The 23,603-nt window shown below is 36.9% G+C and overlaps 1 protein-coding gene across 1 annotated transcript; it reads left to right on the forward strand.

The window, feature by feature from the left end:
* The first annotated feature begins 134 nt into the window (after positions 1 to 134).
* LOC136262794 (uncharacterized) lies at positions 135 to 22,612 on the forward strand. Its single transcript, XM_066057199.1, has 8 exons — positions 135 to 3,551; positions 11,242 to 12,000; positions 13,962 to 14,807; positions 15,366 to 15,515; positions 16,560 to 16,794; positions 22,114 to 22,173; positions 22,231 to 22,332; positions 22,390 to 22,612. The coding sequence occupies exons 1-8, from the start codon at positions 702 to 704 to the stop codon at positions 22,533 to 22,535; spliced, it is 5,148 nt and encodes a 1,715-aa protein (XP_065913271.1). The 5' UTR covers positions 135 to 701; the 3' UTR covers positions 22,536 to 22,612.
* The last annotated feature ends 991 nt before the right edge of the window (positions 22,613 to 23,603 follow it).

Here is a 23,603-nt window from a genome sequence, read left to right on the forward strand (position 1 = left end):
TCATACCGTACGCGTATGGTATGTACCATACGCGTATGGTACATACCATACGCGTATGGTACAAAATACGCATATGGTATAGAACATAGCATTACACATACTGATTTATGCCGATTAGAAAGGCTGGGCCTCAGACTGTACATTCTAAAGTCAAGTCTCACATACTAGTAAAAACAAGTCATGCATTAAGTTCCCTACTTGATATATCCGAAGATGAACACACTGAGTCAGCTATTCCCACAATTAGTACTTCGTTACTGATGACAACCAGCAAGAACCCACAATCGATCCTTAAATTCGTTTTATCTTTCTTGGGGTACGTTTGATTACCTGCTGGAAGTGCCACTGATAACTTGTACAGCAATGGTAAGCTGCAAGCTTCAATCTGAGAAAGCATTCCGTTCCGCAGTTTAGTCCATCATTCCGTTCCGTTCCGTTCCATAGAATAGTCCCCACCCCTTTTTTACAGCGAAGGTGTTTTTGGGGTGGATATTATATATTCATGCATTGCGTTATTCTACCGGTCGTCCTGGGCGAGGTTCTGGATTACTAGACTACCTTGATACATAGATCTGATAGATGCAAACTGATATCTCGACAAATAATTATTGAGAATCTAGTACTGAGTACCGCAGGCAAAGATCTTCCAATTCGGAGAAACCCGGGCAACCCACTCCTCCGTAGGACTAGCTACAATTTACATGGCATCGTTCACAACTGTAGAACCTCTGCAACTACGTAACGTTACTAGTACTGGTAGAGTGATTGGCAAAGGAGCCTATGGACGGGTCAGTGAAGTTTACGTACACGGAACGTTGTGTGCTGCCAAAGAAATTCATTCGATTTTGATTGAGGGTGTTGAATCCGAGGAATTCCAACACTTGAAGCAGTCGTTTCTTACCGAATGTGCTCGAAATCAAGCACTACATCATCCTAACGTGGTGCAGATGTTGGGTATTCATTATCCTACTCGTGAGGCTATATTACCATGGCTTGTAATGGAAATGATGGAAACCAGTTTAGCGCGTTTATTGGAAAGATGCAACAAGGAGAAAATGCCCCTTTACATCAAGTTGTCCATCCTGGTTGATATTTCTCAAGGACTGGAGTTCCTTCATGGTCAGGATATTATCCACAGAGACCTCTCCTCCAATAACGTTCTATTGACGAAACATTGTGTAGCAAAGATATCTGACTTTGGAACTGCTAAGCTGATTATGGATCATAATCGAATTAGCAAGCATACACAAACACCTGGTACACTACAGTTTATGCCCCCAGAAGCCATATCTGTGAACCCACGTTATGGCAAATCCATTGATGTGTTCTCTCTGGGTTGTGTTTCCTTGCACCTCATGTCCCATCAATGGCCACAACCACTGGATCAAGTTCGCCAAGATACACTGACTGCTCTAACAGAGGTAGAAAGACGAGAGGAATATCTTAAATTGTGCAGTTTATCATCTTTGAAACAATTGATAGAGTCGTGTTTACACAATGAGCCAGGCAAACGACCTGATATAGCTACCTTTCGTATGAAGGTAAAGAATATTAAAGCTGATGCTGATAGGCAAGCTCCATTAGCTATAACAATGAATGGTTTGTTAAATGTAGGCTGGCAAATGAATTCTCACCTATCTGAAGTCAATAGCAATGGTAGAGTTGTTGGTACAGGGAGATATGGGCGGGTACTGGAAGTTTTTGTGCATGGAGCACTATATGCTGCTAAAGAGGTTGATCCGCATTTATTCAAGAGCATGACCCCTGAAGAATTTGAAGCCACAAGAACTTTATTTCTTATGGAGTGTGCTACTAGTCAAATACATCATCCTAACGTGGTACAGGTGTTAGGTATTCACTATCCTACTCCTGAGGCTAAACTACCATGGCTGGTGATGGAAATGATGGAGTTTAGTCTGACAGGCTTCTTGGAGAAATATGAAAAGAATGAGATACCATTTCACACCAAGTTATCCATCCTGGTTAATATTTCTCAAGGACTGGAGTTCCTTCATGGTCAGGATATTATCCACAGAGACCTCTCCTCTAATAATATTCTCCTTACAAAACATTGTGTAGCAAAAATTGCTGATCTTGGGGTTACGAAGGTTGTAAAGTCACAAACGATTCACTTTTTGCCTCCTGAGGCTATATGCTATTTTACTGTCCAATATGGCAAGCCGGTTGATGTGTTCTCATTTGCTTGTATTACTTTGCATGTCTTGTCCCATCAGTGGCCAGAGCCAAGTGAACAATCAGCTGAGGATTCAATGACTGCTGCCACAGAAATACAAAAACGAGAGAAATACCTTCGATTTTTCACTCAGTTGTCTTTAAGGAAGTTGGTGGAGTCATGCTTACATAGTAAACCAGACCAACGACCTGATATAGCTGATGTTTGCAGGGGCTTAGTAAATATCAAAACTGCAAATGGTCGTCAACTACCTTTAGCCACAGCTAATAGTATTGAGTTGTACAATGCAGGTTGGCAAAAGCATCTTCACTTGTCTGAAGTTATTAGTACAGGTAAAGTGATTGGTACAGGAGCATATGGGTGGGTGTTAGAAGTTCGTGCTTGTGGAACTGTATGTGCTGCCAAAGAGATTGATCCTTATTTGGTTGAGAGCATTTCTTCTGAAGAATGTGAAGTTGTAAAAAAATCTTTTCTTGAGTGTGTCAACACCAGTCGAATACATCATCCTAACGTGGTGCAGGTGTTGGGTATTCACTATCCTACTCCTGAGGCCAAACTACCATGGCTTGTAATGGAAATGATGGGGAGCAGTTTAACAGGTTTCTTGGAGAAATACGAAAAAGACAAGGTACCACTTCACATTAAGCTGTCCATTCTTGTTGATGTTTCTCAAGGACTGGAGTTCCTTCATTGCCAAAGTATTACCCATGGAAATCTCTCATCGAATAATGTTCTTCTCACAAAGCAGCAGTTGGTAGCAAAAATTGCTGATCTTGGATTGGCTAAAGTTGTAAGAAATAGCGCACTGAAGTTACCAATGGAGGCACTTGGTATTCTGCACTTTACAGCACCTGAAGCATTACCTGTCCCAGAGTACAGCAAGCCAGTAGATGTGTTCTCACTAGGCTGCATTGCCTGTCATGTCATGTCCCATCAGTGGCCTGAGCCAAAAGACTTGGAAGCTTCACTGACTGCTCTCACAGAGGCCGAGAGACGAGAGGAATACCTTCAATCATGTACTCAGTCATCCTTAAAGCACTTGGTGAGGTCATGCTTGCACAATGAGCCAAATCAACGACCTAAGGTTTCAGCTGCTCGTGTAGGACTAGAGCACCTTAGGAATGTTACTGCAGACCAGTTTCCATTAGCCACAACTAACTACATTGAGTTGCTTAATGTTATTAAACTAGACAATGTTCGAGTTGACATGCTGCATTCTGATCTTGTAGACGCTCGTACCAATTTAAGTAGTGCTGGAACAGTTATAAAACAGATGGCAGAAATGATAGCAGAAAAGGAAGAAAAAATGCAGCAGACAGAACACGAAAGGAAACAACGTTCTTTCTCTGAGAATGTGGTATGTACTTTAGTTGTATATATCATACGGTATGGTAGTACTGTATAAATGTCAAATGCATTCAGCTATGCATGACTCAACTATTGTAAGGATGTGGGCTTGATTTCTTCACTGTTTGTTGTCGCATAGGCCCAATTCATACGCTGTAGTAGCTATAATGCATGCATTATGGATTTATCTTTGTCCTCTGTTGTATCCCATTCTTTTTTTACTATTGCACAAATGTTGGTTTTCGGGTAGCACGTCATTGGCTTTTTGTGCTGGCTATGACTGTATTAATTGCATAGGTGCTTTCCTAATGTCCTTTTTTAATGTTGATTGTATATAATATTATATATGTAAATGATAGCTAGGATGCATGTTAAGACTAGAGGTGTACCGATATAAGAAAACTAAACTGATCCGATACCGATCCGATATGAGATTGATCATTTTGAAACCAATACGATACCAATCCGATATACCGATATAACTAAGTGTAGCTATTTATATTTGAGGAACCACATTATGCCATGTTCAAGTATTGAAGACAGTCTTAAGATTATTGGCTATGCTTGGTTCCCCATGTTGGTGTGGCCTCTACTGACAGCTCAGACTATAAGGCACCCACATATATTTTAATGTATGCCCCTGCCAAGACTAGTCCAGATTACTCAGCATTGTAATGGCTTGCAGATTGTTTTATGCTGTGCTCTTGGTTTTTCTTATTGCTGTTTCCCGAGGCTCACCACTATGAGTGTTTATTGTATGATTGGTAAGCTTTGTGACAACAAAATAGTGATTATGCATTCACTTAGATGGCTTTGTGTAGCATACCGCTTTTACACAAGAAAGATAACTACTGTTTTCCACCCCTTGTTAGCTAAAAGTTAGGGTTTATAATGTGGCTTGATCGTTGTACGGTATTCTCAAGATAATTCAGTTGTATATTGGTGTATCGTATCAGTTTTTAGCAGCAATATCGACTCCCACCGATAATAGTAGAAATTTCTATATCGGCCACCGATACGATATGTATCGGTGTATCGGTACACCTCTAGTTAAGACGAGAAATTGATATATCTAGACATTCTTTCTTTTGATGTGGGTTCGTAAGTCATATTTATATAAGGAATTGTTAAATTCGATTAGGGGTCATAGAAATACAATGTAGTGAAACAAAGGAGGTTGCCTACACCTGAAGATATACTAAAGGATATTAAATCCTTACTTCAGTCCATACCCACGAGACTGAATTAGGGATTAAATGTCCACTAGTACATTTTCAGGTGTCAGCAACCTCCCTTGTCTCACTAACTTTTTTTCTATGATCACTTATCGAACTTAAAATTCCTAATTTTCCTTACACTTGTTTGTTTACTTTATATTTGTAACATATTATCACTGGTGAACTGCATACCGAATTAGAAGAAAGAATGGTGCCAGCTTATTGTTTTTATTTGAACGTGGCCCTATTGATCAATTACTGAAATAGCGAAGTGGCCATTACACTTCATTTTCAGGTATGTTCAGCCCGTTGCTAAAATCTCTCAGTTATCATAGAAGTGAAACGAGTGGGCCACCTACACATGCAGATATACTAGTGGCTACACATGCAGATATACTAGTGGACATTAATTTTGTTCCTATATACTTCAGTCTATAGTCATTACTGATTTCAAAAGTAGGAATCTGCTAGTATGCCTGCTGACCTCCCTTGTTTCACTACATGTACAAGGAAAATTTAAGGGTTCATAGGTATAAAAAGTAGGGAAACGAGGAAGGTCACCTACACCTGGAGGTATATTAGTGGACATTTAATCCCTACTTCAGTCTATACCAATGACTAACTGGTGAAAAACATTCTTTGAAAAAATCTAGAGGATTTAACATTGTTAGTTTTAGCATTTTTAACCTGTAAATTGCAAATATCATGCAACTTCTGAAACTCTACGGCCATGGTATATATATATACTGGTATATTAAAAATTGTTAATTTAAAAAATGAAGTAGGGATCCAAGTGATAAAAATTAGTGAAACAAGAGATGAATGATGGTATTACAGCATAGCTCGGTGGGAAAATTCCTACTTTGGCATTAACAAAATGATCGATTTACTAATTTTATCATTTCGATCCCTACTTCATTTTTAAATTTAATTTTTAATATACTAGTTTGGTTTTTTGTTATAGTATACAGCTACATGTGTGACTGTTTATTAGGGTGACTGCTGTATTAGAGTATCTCAAATGAGCCTTCACCTACCAGGGTGTGTGTCAATATTCGTATTTTCATTGTGCTAACATTATGAATACAGCTAGACCAATATTAACGTCATAAAATATATTGTTAAGAGGCGTGGTATCATTACTCAATTGTTATGATTAATCAACTAAGATCCGTGTTCATAGGTGTGGTATTGAACTTATTGTGAAGTTACTGGGCATAAGAGCTTAAATAAGTCTGTGGTGTTTAAATGGGAAAGTGTTGATCGTGAGAATTAACGTCTTAGTATTACGGCTAAAATGATCATGCATGGTTTTGTGGTATTTGAGCACTCTCTAGAGTTAACGATCAAGTACTCACGAATACTAGCTACTTTGTAGTCAACTGGTCATACCCATTTAACATGCTTTATATTGACTTTAAGCAGTTTACAGCTTTTTAAAGGTAATAGTTACTGTGTTAAAGTACTGATGATAGTGTCTGCTGACAAAAAAAATTTATTCCAATCAAACCCTATAACCTTCATTGTGTCACTCCCTGATGGCAAATGCATCACGTCATGTGATCTTAATGAGTACTCAAGTATCAATTTTACTATCCGAACACCAAAATCAAGTACTTGAGTATTTGCAGTGTTTGTTTCAGTACTACTCAATATGGTTTCATTGCATAAAGAAGGATGAAGACCAGCCTGACTGAAGATAAAAGGAAAGATAAGGCGCAGTGGGTGCACACTCATCAAGGGCACATCCCACTGGTGACCTTGTTATTGTGGCATAAAATGGTGGTAGTGCACTGCTTCGTTTGTCCTCTAGCCTTGCAACTGTACATGTGGTCAGGTAGTAGTGCTGTATACACCTACAAAATTTTTGTCACCAGTTAATTGCCTATCAATAATTGGCAATAACTGAATAATTGGCTAATTGGTTTGTTTGTATATTGGCAGACATAATGCAAGTCAACAAGCCTGCTGGAAGGTTTAGGGTGGTACCAAAGTGACCATCAGCATCCTGCCTTGCAATAACAGTTATTACAATCACATATTTACACATTATTTGAGGTTATGTTATGATGTTAACACTTGTCAGCAGGGATAATTTATGGTTTACCAAGTGGGGCAATTGGAAACAGTGAAAATGGAAAGTGGAAATGGAAAACGGAAGTGGTCAAATCGTCACCCTAGGGTAAAACCTTTGTTTAGTGGCCACGTTTTAATGACCACCTTCTTATAAAGACCACCTCTGTACAAAGACCACATTGTAATTTAATCTCAAAGATGGCTAAGGACCACTTCATGGTCACCTTTGATAAAGACCACCTCCTTTTTACATGGTAATATTTCAAAAATGTATTTCATGACTCAAATTAATGTCATCTCTTTGTCCACACATCATCACTTAGTTTGTACCAGCATAGATATGGTACCATACAAAAAAATATATTCCATGCAAGTGAAGTGTAGCTATAGTACACTACAACCTACTGTATCAACGAAAAATGAGGTCTCATAGGAGATGATGACCTTAAGAGCCTAGTCTTTTTAGTTGTATAGATAAAGCGGTCATGACATACGTAGGATGTTTGGAACTTAGCTATTATTACAATGTGAAGAGATGGTCTTTGTAAAGAGGTGATCTTTATAAAAGGTGACCATAAAGTGGTCAGTATGCCTTAGCCATCTTTGAGATCTAATTACAATGTGGTCTTTGTACAGAGGTGGTCTTAATAAGAAGGTGGTCTTTAAGAGGTGGCCACTAAACAAGGGTTTTACTCTAGGGTGCATTTATATGACCATTTGACCATTTCTATTTTCCATTTCCATGTTCCGTTTCCGGTTTCCATTTCCACTGTTTCCAATTGCCCTACTAAGTGGGTGGGCAATAAACAGTTATTGGCTGATCTAGACAACAGGTTATAACTGGTTAATAACTGGTTAATGGGACACCAGTGTACAGCACTATCAGGTAGGCTGGCAGAAATTTGAGTCTCATTTATTTTTTTAAAAATCTGTATCTGGCTTCCTGTAAGTGTTTTCTTGTTTTTTTAATGCTGTTTTTGATATTATTCCATAAAGGTGATTTTCATTGTATAAGATGTTTCTAGGATGATTTTTAAAGGTGGCCTTTTTGGGAGGATTTTTTCTTAAACAGTACTACCCTACTATTTGATATATTAAGCATTTTACTTACATCTGACAGTAGTATCAAAAAATATAAACTTGCCTTTACTAAATTATAATTTTAGCTAGAATGTACTTGTACTCAAACGTAATTGTACTCTTCATAAAAGCGTGTGAATGTACGTGCTGGCTCCATCCATGCATACTAGGGCTGTGTGCAATGGTGGATCCAGGATGGGGCATTTAGGGCAAATGCCCCCCCCCCCCCCTCCCAACTTATGGAGGAGCCAACTATAGCTAGCTAGCTAGTTCTAATTAAAATACTAAACTTTATGTCAGGACAAGATCATTTTATACAACTCATGAAAATATGCACATTTTACTAACATTTATTACAAATTCGATTGAAAACAAAGCAAACCGAAGTCAAACTAACTGTGAAACAGTCACCCAGCACCTTTGTGCGTACTAAGCGCCTCTAAAAACAATTATCGTGTTGCTGCTGTATAAGACATTCAGGGTCTTTAAATCAACTTTTAAGACTTCACAACCATCTGCAAACGCCAAATGGCAAAAATTAACAGTGAGACACTACTAAGAGGTGCTTATTTGCTGCTTTAAAATTTCAGCAACTAACAAGAGAATCTGGCTCTCCCCAACCACCTACAACTTAGCCTGTTTGTGCCCCTCCCCTTGCCAGCTCCTGGATCCGCCCCTAGTGTGATAATAGTAAAACCTATATCTTGGTAGGTGACAACCATTTTATTATTACTAACCAATGTTATCCTGATAATGGAGTAATGCCATAACACTGTTTAGTAAGCAGTTTATATACACTTATTTGTTGACTTAATGTCATGTAGTGCTCAATTAAGCTAGTACTTTTATCACTGTGCCAACTAATTTGACACATTGCACAAGCTTTCCATCTGAGTGTGGTTGATATGCAATAGATTCCGGAGATTTATTATTCTAATTCAAAACAGCCAAGCTGTAAAAAAGAGTGCGACTATCAAAAAGACTATCGTGAAAAAAGATGTGAAATCCAAGGTGGCGACCAAGAAATGGCTGTGATGGTAGGTTAATGGTAAAAATTTTGATAACAACAATTCAGGTGAATTTTGGTGCCACTTGGTCTTGGCACAAAATTCACCTGAATTGCCGTTATTAAAATTTTTGCCATTAACCTACCATCACAGCCATTTCTTGGCCGCCACCTTGGATTTCACATCTTTTATCACCATAGCCTTTTTGAGGCTGCACTCTTTTTTTACAGCTTGGCTGTTTTGGATTAGATTTCACTTGTTTTTGTATTTGTATACCCCAAAGCCGGCCTATGGCTGGCTTTGGGGCTTTTAAACTATCTTTTTTTCTTTACCGCAGGAAGAACAAAAGATGAAGCAGATGTTAAATACTTTAAATATTTCTGATTTTATCAGTAAATGTACAAATTATATGTATAATACAGACATTTATTACAGAACTCTACATATACATATACTTATTACAGAACTCTACATGGTGGTTTCTTTGTAACTAAACTATCTACAAGGTAACTTCTTCTAGCTGATCTCTCTACAGGGTGATTTGTTTGCAGCTGAACCCTATACAAGGTAACTTCTTCTAGCTGATCTCTCTACAGGATCACTTGTTTCTAGCTGACCTCTCTACAGGGTGAATTGTTTCTGGCTGAACTCTGCAGGGTGATTTGTTTGCAGCTGAACTCTATACATGCAAGGTGGATTCTTTGTAACTGAATTCTGCAAGGTGACTTCTTCTAGCTGATCTCTCTACAGGGTGATTTGTTTGTAGCTGAACTCTCTACAAGGTAACTTCTTCTAGCTGATCTCTCTACAGGATCACTTGTTTGTAGCTGAATTCTGTACAGGTGATTTGTTTGCAGCTGAACTCTGGTTTCTTTGTAGCTGAACTCTCTACAAGGTGACTTCTTCTAGCTGAACTATGTAGTTGAACTCCCTACAAGGTAACTTCTTCTAGCTGATCTTCTAGCTGATCTCTCTGCAGGGTGAATTGTTTGTAGCTGAACTCTCTACAGGGAAATATGTTTGTAGCTGATCTCTATACAGGTTACTAGTTTCTAACTGATCTCTTAATTCTTTCAGGGTGACTGCTGTATTAGGATGACTGCTATATTAGAGTATCTCGATCTCGCACTTGCTACACCAAGTTGGATTTCGTGTTATAACTCCGTAGCTTTAAGTCTGATTCTTCTACACCGTTGAAGAGCCTTTCTAAGATGATTACTCCATCTGTACAGCGAATTTCAAAGCGTTACCTCAAGCGGTTTTTCTGGTAGGTGTGGAAAGTAGTCTTTTTTTATTAGCTAATCTCGATTGCATAATTGTTACACACTGTTGGTTTTTTCATTGTATCTTCCTGGCTTATAGCTCGATTTCTTTCAAACCACAAAAGGTTTGAGGTTCAGTAGTTAACCTATTCACACACCGATTTTCAGCTTCTTCCCATAAGTGATTTACCCTGTAGGCATGACAACATATTGGTGTTATTTTTCGTGAATAATCGCTAATAACTCTTTGCCTGTTTATCGTATTCCAGCCAAAGTTTGTACAGAGATGCGTTTTTATACCCCCCCTTCTGTGTGCCAAATTTCAAGGCAATCGGATATTGTGTCCACGTTTTATAGCAGTTTATATACTCTGATAGAACACTCAAATACCCTATTAATATACTCTGATAGAACACTCAAATACCCTAATAGAGCAGCCAAAGCACTTCGTAGAAACGTGTTCCTAAGAAGTAGTAAAAAAATGAAAACAATTATTTACAGCAAGAATAAAATTACTGACCTCTTACTTTAACAGCTGGTGTTTACCACTGTACCATGCAAGTGTTTCCAGGTGTCTAAAAGGCTTTTTGCGCTGCTTATAAATGCTATAATTATATTCATTAACCCTGTAGCCAACGGCTAAAGCTTTTGGCAACTGCAAATAACCTGTTTTAAATATTTTTGGCTAAAAAAGTTAGTGTTTTAGTTGATATGCTTCAATTTGTACTTATAAACTAATTCTGGTGAAATTTTGAGACATTGTAAAAGCTAAAATGGTTACAGCGTCTGGGCGGCTGCACCCTCCAGCTAGGCCCCCTGCTGCCAGAGATCCTATACTCTGGTCAACCCCAACTACTTCTGCCACTGCACTTTAAATTACAATTTGACTGATAACACATTACAGTACTATAAATAATTTGTTGAGGTTTTGGTGGAATCAATTATATCCTATGACTTTTAACACTAATGAAGCAAATGCTCATTAGCATTTTGCATGCTTTGTGTGTACTTTGTGTTATAAATGCATTCACTATGTGATCTCTATATACCAACTACAGGTCTGTACCAACACTTCTGTGGGTGGAAACACTGTCCAGTATGATGGTGGTCATAAAGAGACACACAGTGATACTTTCCCTTATACTAGATTATCTTCTATTATTGAAGACAGTTCTCCAAAGAATCGTGCTGGACAACATCATGATCCTAAACCACTTGAAAATTCACGATCTTCAATAGTGGCCCGTGAAGTTAGTCTGCCACGAGGATCTAAACGTCGACCTCGTTCAAATGCTCTTAGTACACCAGATGCTGATAATGTTGCTAATGCTATCAGTATTTTTAGTAGTGGTGATAATAGAGGCTTTAATATGTCATTTAATATAAGTAATCAAAGGTTAAGTGAGTCTCACGATTATGGTTTAACAAAGTCACTTCCTGACTTGTCCTCTCTAAAAGTAGTTACAGACTATAATCCAACTCCTGTAAAAGAAGATCAGCCCAAAAAAGTCAAAAGAAGAACATTATTTGGTAGGAAACCAAAAAGACGATCTTTGTCATACATTGCTGATGATGACAGATATGACTCGTGGCAGTGTGCTGGATGTCAACAAGTGAATGAGTCCACTAAGTTGAATTGCAAGGGATGTGGAAGCCATGTTGGTAACAATGCGATTGCAGAAAGTTTGTGTAAAGGTTGTAAGATCAAAGTGTATGTTTCTGATATTGAGAGACTTCGTAGTGGTAGTAATTGTCCAATGTGTGGAATGCCATTAGGAAATACTCAGTCCTCTATCTCAACTACTCATTATGCACAGGTACTTATTAAATATCGTATTCTCCTGCACTTGGTTTTAGTACACAAAATTGTTAGTGCATACATGTGACTAATTCGCTGACATGCACATATTGTATTTATATATATATTGTTTCTACAATCTTAGCATGTACTGGGGTTACAAATAAGCTAGTAAATATTCAGGTAGATGTCAAGCGTGGTGTCTACATAGCTGTTTTCCATAGCTTCAATGTTAACAGCACTATATTATATTGGGACAGAGTAAAGTATATGAACTATATACCCACCTAGTGGTATTAATGAATCATGTTGTGAAAGCTTTATGTGGTTTTGTAACTTATATAATATGGCAATCCCCTATTGATTTCATGTATAAAGTTGTGCTAATCACAAATACAATAAAGCACACAAAGATTAAATAGTTTTACTAGCAGAGTTAGGGATAACTACTGTAGTGACTTTTATGTGTTACACGGGCATGAGGGCTTGCCTGATATGTATGCCTGACAGCCTGAGGACCATAGGCCTGCAGATTAAGGGCATACATACAGTATCAAACAAAAACCTGAATGACTTGTGTTACAGCTATATGTAAAACTTCCAATCTGTAGCAGACAAATAGCCAACCACCCAAGCTGAGCTGATATATAAGTGCAACCACTGGATTTATCATTCAGTGCAGTACTACTGTGTATTAGGGAGTTTTGGGATTTCTTGCCCTTTAAAATTATCAAAAAATGGCCTCAGTATTCCTTTACAACAGCATGGCGATATTATATTGGTTAAGCACATTACCAATGCTTTAAGAGTGACCTTAAACCCTACAGGTAGGAGGAAAATTAGTATGATTAGGGATTATAGTCATAAAGAGTATAATGAAACGAGGGAGGTCACCTATAGCTACACCTGTAGATATACTATTGGATATTATTTTATTCCTACTTTTTTCTGCCCATGACTGAATTAGGGATTAATTGTCCACTAATATATCTGCAGGTGTAGGTGACCTTCCTTGTTTCCCTACTTTTATGGTTATGATCTCTAATCAGACTGGAAATTCCTAATTTTTTTCTTCTACTTGTTTGTTCACTTTTTTTTATAACAAATGAACTCACACATACCACATCAAAAGAAAGAATGACACCAGGCATTTTATTAAATTAATTTTGCATCCCCAACTATTGAAAAGCAAAGTGCCAGTATGCTTTGCTTTCAGCTATCTTCTGCCTGTTACACAGGTTTATAAATGAAGAACATTATGTGAAAGACCTCTTCAATCGATCACTCATAACGGAAATCTTGGATGCCTAGGGAAGCCATCACGCTGGCTACTGCAAATTGACACCTTTCACTGTCAGAAAAGATAAGTGGACACACAGGTAAGTCCATGGATCATGCATTGTACATACTACGGTATGCCAAAAGGCACTAGTTATGCTCAAGCGACATCTAGTGAAAAGATCTTTTGGGCTTGCTTATGCCCCACCAGTACTGCCAAGGTACTATATGAAGGTATTGTGAGGCTGGTTTTTGGGTTGGCTAGAAAAGCCCAAACCTTCATGATCCCTAATGTACAGTATATTATCATACCGTCTATAATAATCATAAAAACATGTCACAAAAGTTAACAGACAAAAGTTACCGTAAAAAGTAACTGTAACTGTAAGTTTCATGGGATAAAAGTAGCTCATGGGTAACTATAGTAACATATTTAAGTAACTACCCCAACTCTGCTTACTAGTCCAACAATTCTTTCCAGTGAATGGATATATGGGCCTTACTTGTTGATATAGGTGCCATGTAGAGTCATAGACAGCTATACTATTGTGTAGTTGGTCACAAATAACATTAAAACATTTGAAGAAATTGCAGTTGGCTATATGATACATCGGTGCTTTCCAAACCAAACTATGGAATTAGAATATAAGTTAATATGTATTACACTTATATTTGTAGTTTTATGACAATTTTGTTTTACAGAAAAAATATCTTAAAGACAAAAAACGTGTTCAGAAGAGCAATTCAAGACTAACTGATACAAAGGCCAATGTATGGTCTGAAAGTAGAAACATGAAACTTATTGGTGGTCCATTTCTAATCTCCTGTGATGGCCAAACCGGTAGATACTTTGTTTGGAGGGAATATGGACTCCAACTATATCTTCCAGCCAACTGTGCATGTAAGCGTATTCTAGTCACAATGAGCTCATATATACCCATTAAAAGTCAACTGAGTCCTGGAGTTCATATAGTAAGCTCAATTTATTATTTACGAACTAACATCAAACAATTTAGCAATTTTGTTACACTGCATCTTCAACATTGTGTAAAACTGAAGACAGAAGAAGATTGTCAAAAAATGTGTTTTGTCATACACAATAAAGATGGAAAAACTACAGTTGATGGAAATTTTCATATTGGACATACTTATGGAACAATAGAAGTAACCAGTTTTTGTTATATTTATATTGTATGGGAGGCAGACAGAGGTATTAACATAAGACCATGGCCACTTGATGACCAACAAGGAGATGGTGTACTAAAAGGTGCTAATTCTGGCCCATCGAATAATGGCAGTTCAGAAGAACCTTTACACCCATCAAGTACTGGTGGCCAACAGAATTCAACTAATGGTGATCATGGTAATGAGGATTTGAAGTCGAAACCATCTACTAGCATGGAGTCTAATAAAAACCTGGCGGAGCAAGCTAGCCCAACATATGTTTATGAAGAAATGCTTGTTGTGCCAAGTAATCATTTGTCAATAATCAATAAAAATTGGAATGGCATTTACTCAATTTATCGAAATCTTGAAGGATGGAGATTGGTATGGCATATGTATTTGAAGTCTATTAACTACAAAGAGTGTAGGGGTATATAATATTCATTGGCATTATGACTTGTGAATTAATAATTGTACAGCAATAAAGTTTGCTTTGGATGTATGTATGCATGGTATGGCGTATCCATTTAATCAGGAAACTTATATAAGAATGCTAATCTTATAACAATCATGTTTATTGAAATCAAAATAGTCATTAATCTGATGACATTAAAGTACAGAAGTAAGCAATTTTGAATAAAGTGTCGGTAACATAGTATTTTGTAATAGTGAATACATTAGCTTAGAGTAGTGTGTTTTCCATTTTTGCATAGCTTTAATGATTTTAACATCTGACAAGATTTGGACAATTACTTTACTTGTTACCCTTACTCTGGTGCTTATAGTTACTTATTTGTGTTCATGTCAGCTGTTCCAAACAAGCAAACATGCACAGTATATACCAATGTGTGTATACACACTTACAATTTTAACGCATGTTAGTTTGCTGCATACCTGTATAGAAGAATGTATAACTATACAGCTGTTGTTTGTCTATTATAGTTTAGCATTGAAGTTATAGTAAAAGAAAAAGAGATTGGTTGTCCAATTGACATTCTTACAAGTGAAGTTGAATTTGATGATGCCGTTGCTACACTTGTATGCAACAATATATCCAGCGATTCCTGGGTTGTAGATTGTATCCCATTTGAGGTTGGTTGAGGCATAATTTTCAGACCTATTGTCAAAATAAAACCTGCATATGCTCAATTGCAAGATTGCAGCTGATGCAAAAATGATGTTTCAAGCAATAGTAATAGGTGGTGTGCCATTCTTTATTTTTAGTTATCCAACATTATAGTAGAGGTTACTTTTAGTGAGCTTTTATTAGAATTTTATGCACATTGCATTTCCAACAACCAAGCGACATAGGTAACATATATACCTGTCTATATATAGCTACAAAAATATTATTCACCTTGGATTGTCTATTGTCTGGAGAAACAGTGTTTCAACTTTCAATATATACATACCTAAGAAATACCTCACACTACGTACATGCACTGCTTGAAGTATCTTAGTTTACTACAGTGGTATATCCCCAGTATATGGAACAGTTAATTGTTTGTTATTTTAGTAGTTTTTCAGTAAACCCGCATTCACTGATGTTTTACTGAGAGTTTAAAACTTAGTAGAATAATTATGTTCCATATACTTAAGTTTACTGACACTTTACTATCAGTATAACTACAGTAAGGCATCTTAACAAATTAGTAAACTAAGAACCTTCAAGCAGTGATGTTACAATAGCTATTCCGACATAGTATGGGATGCATAGTAGGAACAAACCTGATTTTCAGGTCTTAAACATTATACTGAATAAGTGTGTGAACTTGTAACAAAGAATTGAAAAACCACAACTGAATGCACACCTGCATGTACAATCATATTTTTATATGATACATCTTGCTAATTTTGAAGACATTTGTGCTGGATTATGAAGCCAATGGATTTCTAAGAATCCTAATTCTATATAATTTTAAAGTCTAGCAAAAGTAACTTTTGGGATTAGTGGGTACCACTTAGGGTGTATTTTCTTGGCGGTTTTACCAAAATTACTGAATCTGACTGTGCCACACCTAAGTATAGCTAACAAAATTCTGTCAGGCAGTGATGAAATGATCTTTGGCAGTTATAAAGTTGGTGTGCTTTCAATTATAGATCTTCCTGCATGTTATATCAATCAAATATTTTCAGGTCAAGAAAAGTGTAGTTGATCAGGGGTACTTCCAGTTTAAGGAAACCAGTGACCCTAACTATCCCAGATATCATTCACGCAGGATGGTACAAAAGTCATTAATTCATGTGACCAAAAAAATCCATTCTGAGCATATGCCATTAAAATGTCGCCTGATAATAAAAGGAGTTCAGCCACCTCAGGATATTGACCTACTTACTGGTGCACAGGATTGCATAACACTATATAAATCAAGTAAGTCATTTTATTACTAACTGTATGCTTCATTATGTTATGGTGACATGTGGTTGTATAGCATGGATTTGTTAAGGATAACCGGTTTGAATTATGGTCTATGCATTATGTATGTTTCTTAAATATATAAATAAATAAAGGCAGGTAAATCAAAAAAATAGGACCAAACAGGACCACTAAAGGAACTTACATGGGCATGGTAAGGAAGGTGTACTTACAAAAATAAACTATCTATAAAATACAGTTAATTAAGTAAGGTTGGCTGAGTCCACCCACTCTTTGCATGTTCTTGCTAAGAAAATTCTCTGAGAGGAAGAAATACTTTTACAGGCAGCAGCATCCAGCATCTTCCTGACAAACAACTTGGAGGTAGTTGTGCCAGGGCAAGAAAAATTAATTAAATTCAACAGATTGTTCACAGAAGCTGGCCGGTAGTGATCAAGCACTGTAATTTCAGCTGTCTCATAGCAACTTGATATTTTTAAACAATCAACCTTGACTGGTGGCCATGTTAAAGAAGGATAAAAGGTAAGACAATAGTGCAAGTATTGTATATTTATCAATATAAAAAAGGTTTTTTCTTAAGTAAACTAGTGCAAAAGAATTAAGGCTGTAGCTGTAGCCAGTTTTCCTCTATGCTTGACTGAAGGCGTCAGGCAGGCAGGCAGTAGAAAATTCCATTGAATAATTTTAAAGACAAAAATTCTGTAGCAACTTGACGGAAACATTTTGGGTCGATCTGAAGACACTTTTGGGCTTGGTTTTACCCAACCAATACTGTCATGTTGTTCTAAGGCAAAATCGTGCAAGGGGTCTGCAACTCCCTTGAAATCTCGTACACTAAAATCTTGTTGAAATCTCTGCTTTTGAAATCTGAAATCTCTGATGAAAATTGTTGTAAAGTTCCGTATATTTCCTGTATACTTTCATATTTGCAGCGTCACATATGCTATGTCCAGCATCCCTACAAATTTGCAGAGAACTCGAGAAAGCATTCCGCATATTTCCATATACTACATATCACATGATGCTATTATTCTGGATATATAAAAGATTTCAAATGTTCAGAAATCTTGCCAAAATTGCTTGAAATCTTAAAAATTGCAAATATTTGAAATCTTGTACAGGATTTTTTTTAACCAGGCGCACGCCCACAGCCGGCTGTGGGCGTGCGCCTGGTTTACTGAAATTGTTTTCGTAAAAGTGTGTGTGTGTACTGTGTACCTATCTATCTACCTATCTACTACCTATCTACCTATGTTTGTCCGTACGCACCCACGTGAGCAAAATCGTTTAATAACGGTAAAAGCAGCTTTTACGTAAGAAGTAAAAGTGAAATAAAGTCTGTATTAAACTTCTGCACAGGTGAGCTTTGCTCTGAGGTGGTTTCTTTTCGGCGGATTGAAATACGGGTGTGGTGACTTTCCTCAGACCACCTTCCCCTTGAGGTTTTCAGGCATTTAGCAACTGAAAAACAACGGTGCAGGCCTCGTACACTGCCAGGAATAGCCTATCGCTTCGAGTTGAAAGGGGGCGTATCCCTTACTTTATTTTATTTATTTATTTTTATTTTAATACTTTTTAATGCAGTTCAGGACTGCATTAAAGATCAGTGGGTAATAGATACCCACTGCCAAAGAAACATACATACAATACAGAGCAATAACTAATAATTACAACTGTTAGTTACTTCTAATTACAATAGATAGCTGTTAAAATTGGTGGAAATTGGCGCTCTAGAGCAGCGGTGGCAAGGGCACAAAAGGTGAAATGTACAAGCTCTCTCAGGGTTGAAGTTATTAGTAAAATGCGACCATAAGGGTGTTGGTAGATAGTGAAAGATCAATGACTGGTAAGTAATTGTATAGTCTGGCTATCCTGTTAAAGTAAAAATGATGTTATGTTACTGATGATGTCCTTGGATAATTCAGTTTTTGGTTAATCCCAGATCTGGTGTTGCCTCTTGCAAAAGTAATGTAGTTGTAGATGTTAAAATTATCAGTGGGTGACTTTAATGATTTTATTAGAAACAGTATATCTTGGAGTTCGTAGTGATACATGAGAGGCAGGAGATGCAGTTGTTCCAGTCTGAGTTTGTATGAGGATGTATAATCGTTAAGAATATATTTAGTGGCTCTTCGTTGAATGCGTTCTAGTGCAGTAATGTCTCTTATTAGTTGAGGCCTCAATAGTTGTGAACAATATAATAGTTGTGATCTGACTAGTGCTAGGTATAGACCGTTTCTTTGCCTCAGCACTGTTAACCTGGAATGTTCTTCTGATAAGTCCTAAGGTTTGGTAAGCTTTCGTACATATGTTGTTATAGTGTGCTGACCAGCTAAAGTCAGATGTGAATGTTACTCCAAGATCTTTATGCTGTGCTAGACATTTAATAGGATTTCCATTGATGGTGTATGTAGGGGGGACTGTTGTAGTCGAGAAGAAACGTAAATGAATAAATTTGGATTCGTGGAAAGGTAAGTCAGTCAGGGTGCTCCAATTGGAAGCTCTGTTGATATCAGTTTGTAACTTTGCAGTATCTTCACAAGATCTAATTGCATATAGAAGTTTGGTGTCATCAGCGTATATACAAGGAGTTGCAAACTGAATGAATTCGGGTAGGTTGTTAATGAAAATGACGAATAACAAAGGTCCTAAGACACTTCCTTGGGGCACCCCTGAATGTACATAACATAATTCTGACAGTGAATCTCCTATCTTGACACATTGATAACGATTGTGTAGATATGCTTCAAACCACTGTCTTGCTTTACCAGTTATTCCAAAGGTTTGTAATTTGCCAAGTAAGTGGTGGTGAGAGACAGAGTCAAAAGCTTTCTTGAAGTCCATGTATACTACATCCACTTCACATTTGTTAGGTTCAAAGACTTTTTCTGCAAATACTAGTAGCTGCTGTAACGTAGATCTTCTAGGAAGGAAACCAAACTGATGTTTGGTGGATTGTTCTCAGACACGATTAATTATATTATTATACACAATTCTTTCTAGAACCTTCGATAAAGTACATAACAGTGAGATGGGTCTGTAGTTGCTCACAGAACTTTTGTCCCCAGATTTGTACACAGGAACCACACAATGAGTGCGCCAGTCAAGAGGAATAAAACTGCATGATATACTTGTGTGAAAAAGATGGCAAATTATATGAAGTAGTGGCCCTGCACAGTGTTTGAAGATTTTTGGGCTAAAGCTGTCAATGCCACAAGCTTTGGTTTCGTCAAGAGATATAAGTAAGTCAAGGACGTCAGAATCAGAAAACAGAATATCTTGAACATGAGGAGTGACACTGCTTGATTGTAAGTCAGATACAGATGATGTTGAACCTGTAAATGTAGAAAAAACTGAGTGGAAATAATTGTTAAATAGTTGAGCTTTTTCCAAGTCAGTGGATGCTGATTCATTTATGTGGTACATTTTAGCAGGAAAGCTTTCTCGCCCTTTGATACTTGATATATATTTAAAAATTTTGTTACTATTACTGTGAGCATAATTTAAAGCTAGATTTGTTTCGTAATCATGCTTTGCTTCAGTTATCATCTGTTGTAATTCCCTTTGTAGATCCTCCACTTTAAGTCTTTTCCTTTCTGTAGGATGTCTCACAAGTTGTCTCTTAGCAGTGCGGAGGCACTTGATTTTGTGACGGATTGTTGGGTTAAACCACTTGGGATGATTTGATTCTTTAATAGAGATCTTAGGAACATATAGATTTAAAGCACTATTTATGGCAGTTTTCAGGTATAGCCAGATAAACTCGACGTTTTTAGAATTCAATGCTAAGGTAAAGTCATATTCTGTAAGGAATTGGTTCATGTCCTCCCAGTTAACTTTATTGTAATCTAATCTTTGTATACGTATTTTTGTAGGTTTGCTGAGGACATGGTTAATGAGAAGTTTTATCAAATAATGGTCAGATGAGAGGTTGGGTGGTAGGTTTGTGCAGGTTTCAATATGTTGAAAGCCATTAATATTAGACAAGGTTATGTCTAGGGTGTTCCCAGCGCGATGCGTGGGGCCAGTTATGCATTGAATCAAATTGAGTCCAAATACTACTTCTGCGAAATCATCAGCTGTGGGGGAACTACCACTGTAGATACTCCAGTCTATGTCAGGAAAATTTAAATCAGTCTCCCAATAGCTAATACAATGTTTTGGGTAGCTACTATCGAATGAATTGAGGTATGCCATGAGTGAGATATTATATTGATCAGAACAGTTAGGTGGACGATATATCAGACACACGAGCAAATTTGGGTCTATCTCAGCAGAGTCGGACTATTTCTAAATCATTTGGAGAGGACAACTGCGTTACTGTTAGGAAAGATTTGAAAGCTAATAATACACCACCACCTCTACTATCTCGATCTTTTCTTAAAACAGTGTAGCAAGAGGGAAATATTTCATTAGTAAAAATGTTGGTTGAGAGCCAAGTTTCAGTTACTCCAATTATGTCAAAAGATTGAGAGTACACATTACGTACGCGAACGAAAATGAAGAGCAGCTTTGAGGCTTTATCGAGAGAATTTGTGGGAAAAACACGTTAGTCACACTATAAAACAGTTTAGAAGATAGTTTTGTGCGTAATATGTTGGTAAAAGCGGTTTATTTAACAAACGCTTCCTTAGCAGTGCATAGCAACGTAATTGAACGAATTACGAATATTTCATGAATTACGAAATACAAGAAATAGCTAATATTATTGCACAACCCCAAACTACCCTATTGTAAAGTAGTAATACATAGTTGGTTAATTCATAGTAGTATATACGGTCTATAGTTAATTCCAGATGAGTTAGCTAGCTGCATGGCGCCTGGTTTTTAGAAGTAGCACAACAAGTTGTGGATCCCTTGAAATCACCACAGGTTTTTAGGTTATATTATATCACAGATTGCCCCCACACCTTCGATATCCCAGTGCTATCATACTGTATGATAATGATACTGATCATGAATTAGATTTTAGTATTAAGATTGAGACTATAGCCGAGCAACCAGACTCCAATATAGCAATCACAGTATTTTGGCTCTAATATATAGCATAGTCAGGTGTGACTATCTACTAATTTTCTGGCTATGCTTTTGATAAAACTTCTGACTATTCTATGCTTATAGGTTGCGTAGGATGATTATATGCAATTTGTCATGTAAGGTTTCAATATGTTAATCATGTCAGAATGTAACATATTCATAGCTACATGTGCTAAGTATATTGTGATATATAAAAAGCACCTGTAGTGTATTCTGCTTCTTATACACATACAAGCTCACCTATGATAATGTACCTATGACAATATAATTGCACAGGTTATACCATGGAGCAAACTCTGTGTGATCATGAAGATGGAAATGGATTATTGGAGAAAGGTAAGCAACTTAACGATTACATTTAATATTTACATTATGCTATATCACGCTATACAGAACCTAAGATGAGACATTTAATCCAGTTTGTGATTCCGAAGATTAAAGCATTGTGGGAAGATGTTGCTTACGTGTTGCTGTATGATATTGAAGAAGTTGAAGGTATTAAAGCACACCCTCAAAATGATGTTAAGTCATGTTGCAAGAGACTCCTAATAGACTGGTTAAGCACTAGTCATGGAGCTCATCCAAAGACTTGGTCAACATTGCTTGAAAACCTCAATACACTAGAAGAATTAACAGCAGTTGTGGATGATATAGAAAAGAAATTACAACATCCTACAGTTATAGCAGATTACCAGTAACTATTACACATTGTTTGATAATTTGGTGAATAAAATGCATCCATATAATATATATACATTAGTTTAATTTGTACTTATTATACAGGACAACCTTTATAGTCTGTGAGCCAATGGGGTCAGTCGGTACCATTCAAGGTGGCCAATTCTATCATGCATTTCCTGAAAGATACATGTCTATAGATTGTATATTGGCATGATAGCAATGCTGAATCAGTAGCTTTCCCACTGTACGGCCTCTAGTTTATGTTACCATGGCACAACAAGGTATCAACTCCCAGACAATTTTAAATTTCACATTTTTGATTATAACTTCAGATCTACATCACATATCTTAATTCTGTTTTTTTTGTACATGATTACCCTCAAGAGTTGTCACTTATTTGTACATTCGTTACCATGGCAACCACCACAATTATGCTGCTATTTGTGTATTTATGTCTTTTTAGATTAGTATTTAGCTCATGAGTCCGAGGCACATCAGTGCCATTCAAGGTGGCCAATTCTATCATGCATTTCCTGAAAAATACATGTCTATAGATTGTATATCAGCATGATAGCAATGCTGAAACAGTAACTTTCCCACTGTACGGCCTCTAGTTTATGGCACAAAAAGATATCTCCAAGACAACTTTAAATTTCATGTTTTTGATTATAACTTTTGATTTACACCATATATTTTAATTCTGTTTTTTGCACATGATTACTCTCAAGGGTTATCACATTTTGTACACTTGTTACCATGGTAACAACCACAATTATGTCACTATATAAATGGTTTTTAGATCTATTTTATCTAGTTATATACTTCTAAATTCACATGCAGCATGCGCTGTACTTTAAACCTATATATATGTACAAAGAAAGGTAGAATATGTGGACTTCACTTCATTGCATGTGTATAATAGCTCAGATTGTGATGACAATAAATTTACTATTTATAAAATAATTATGTTGTTACACTCAGACCATTGGACCGTAAGCTGACCATCCAAATTTAACCGATTGATACCATTCAAGGAAACCAATCCACATTGCATTTTTTGAAGAAGGTATGTATATAGATTATTA

This window comes from Dysidea avara, chromosome 8, assembly GCF_963678975.1.
Source record: "Dysidea avara chromosome 8, odDysAvar1.4, whole genome shotgun sequence".
NCBI lineage: Eukaryota > Metazoa > Porifera > Demospongiae > Dictyoceratida > Dysideidae > Dysidea > Dysidea avara.

Coding starts and splice junctions, on each gene's coding strand:
- LOC136262794 (XM_066057199.1), top strand. CDS start 702: ATGGCATCGTTCACAACTGTAGAACCTCTGCAACTACGTAACGTTACT. Junction 12,001..13,961: donor CAACTACTCATTATGCACAG/GTACTTATTAAA, acceptor TTTGTTTTACAG/AAAAAATATCTTAAAGACAA. Junction 22,333..22,389: donor TGATATTGAAGAAGTTGAAG/GTATTAAAGCAC, acceptor GACTCCTAATAG/ACTGGTTAAGCACTAGTCAT.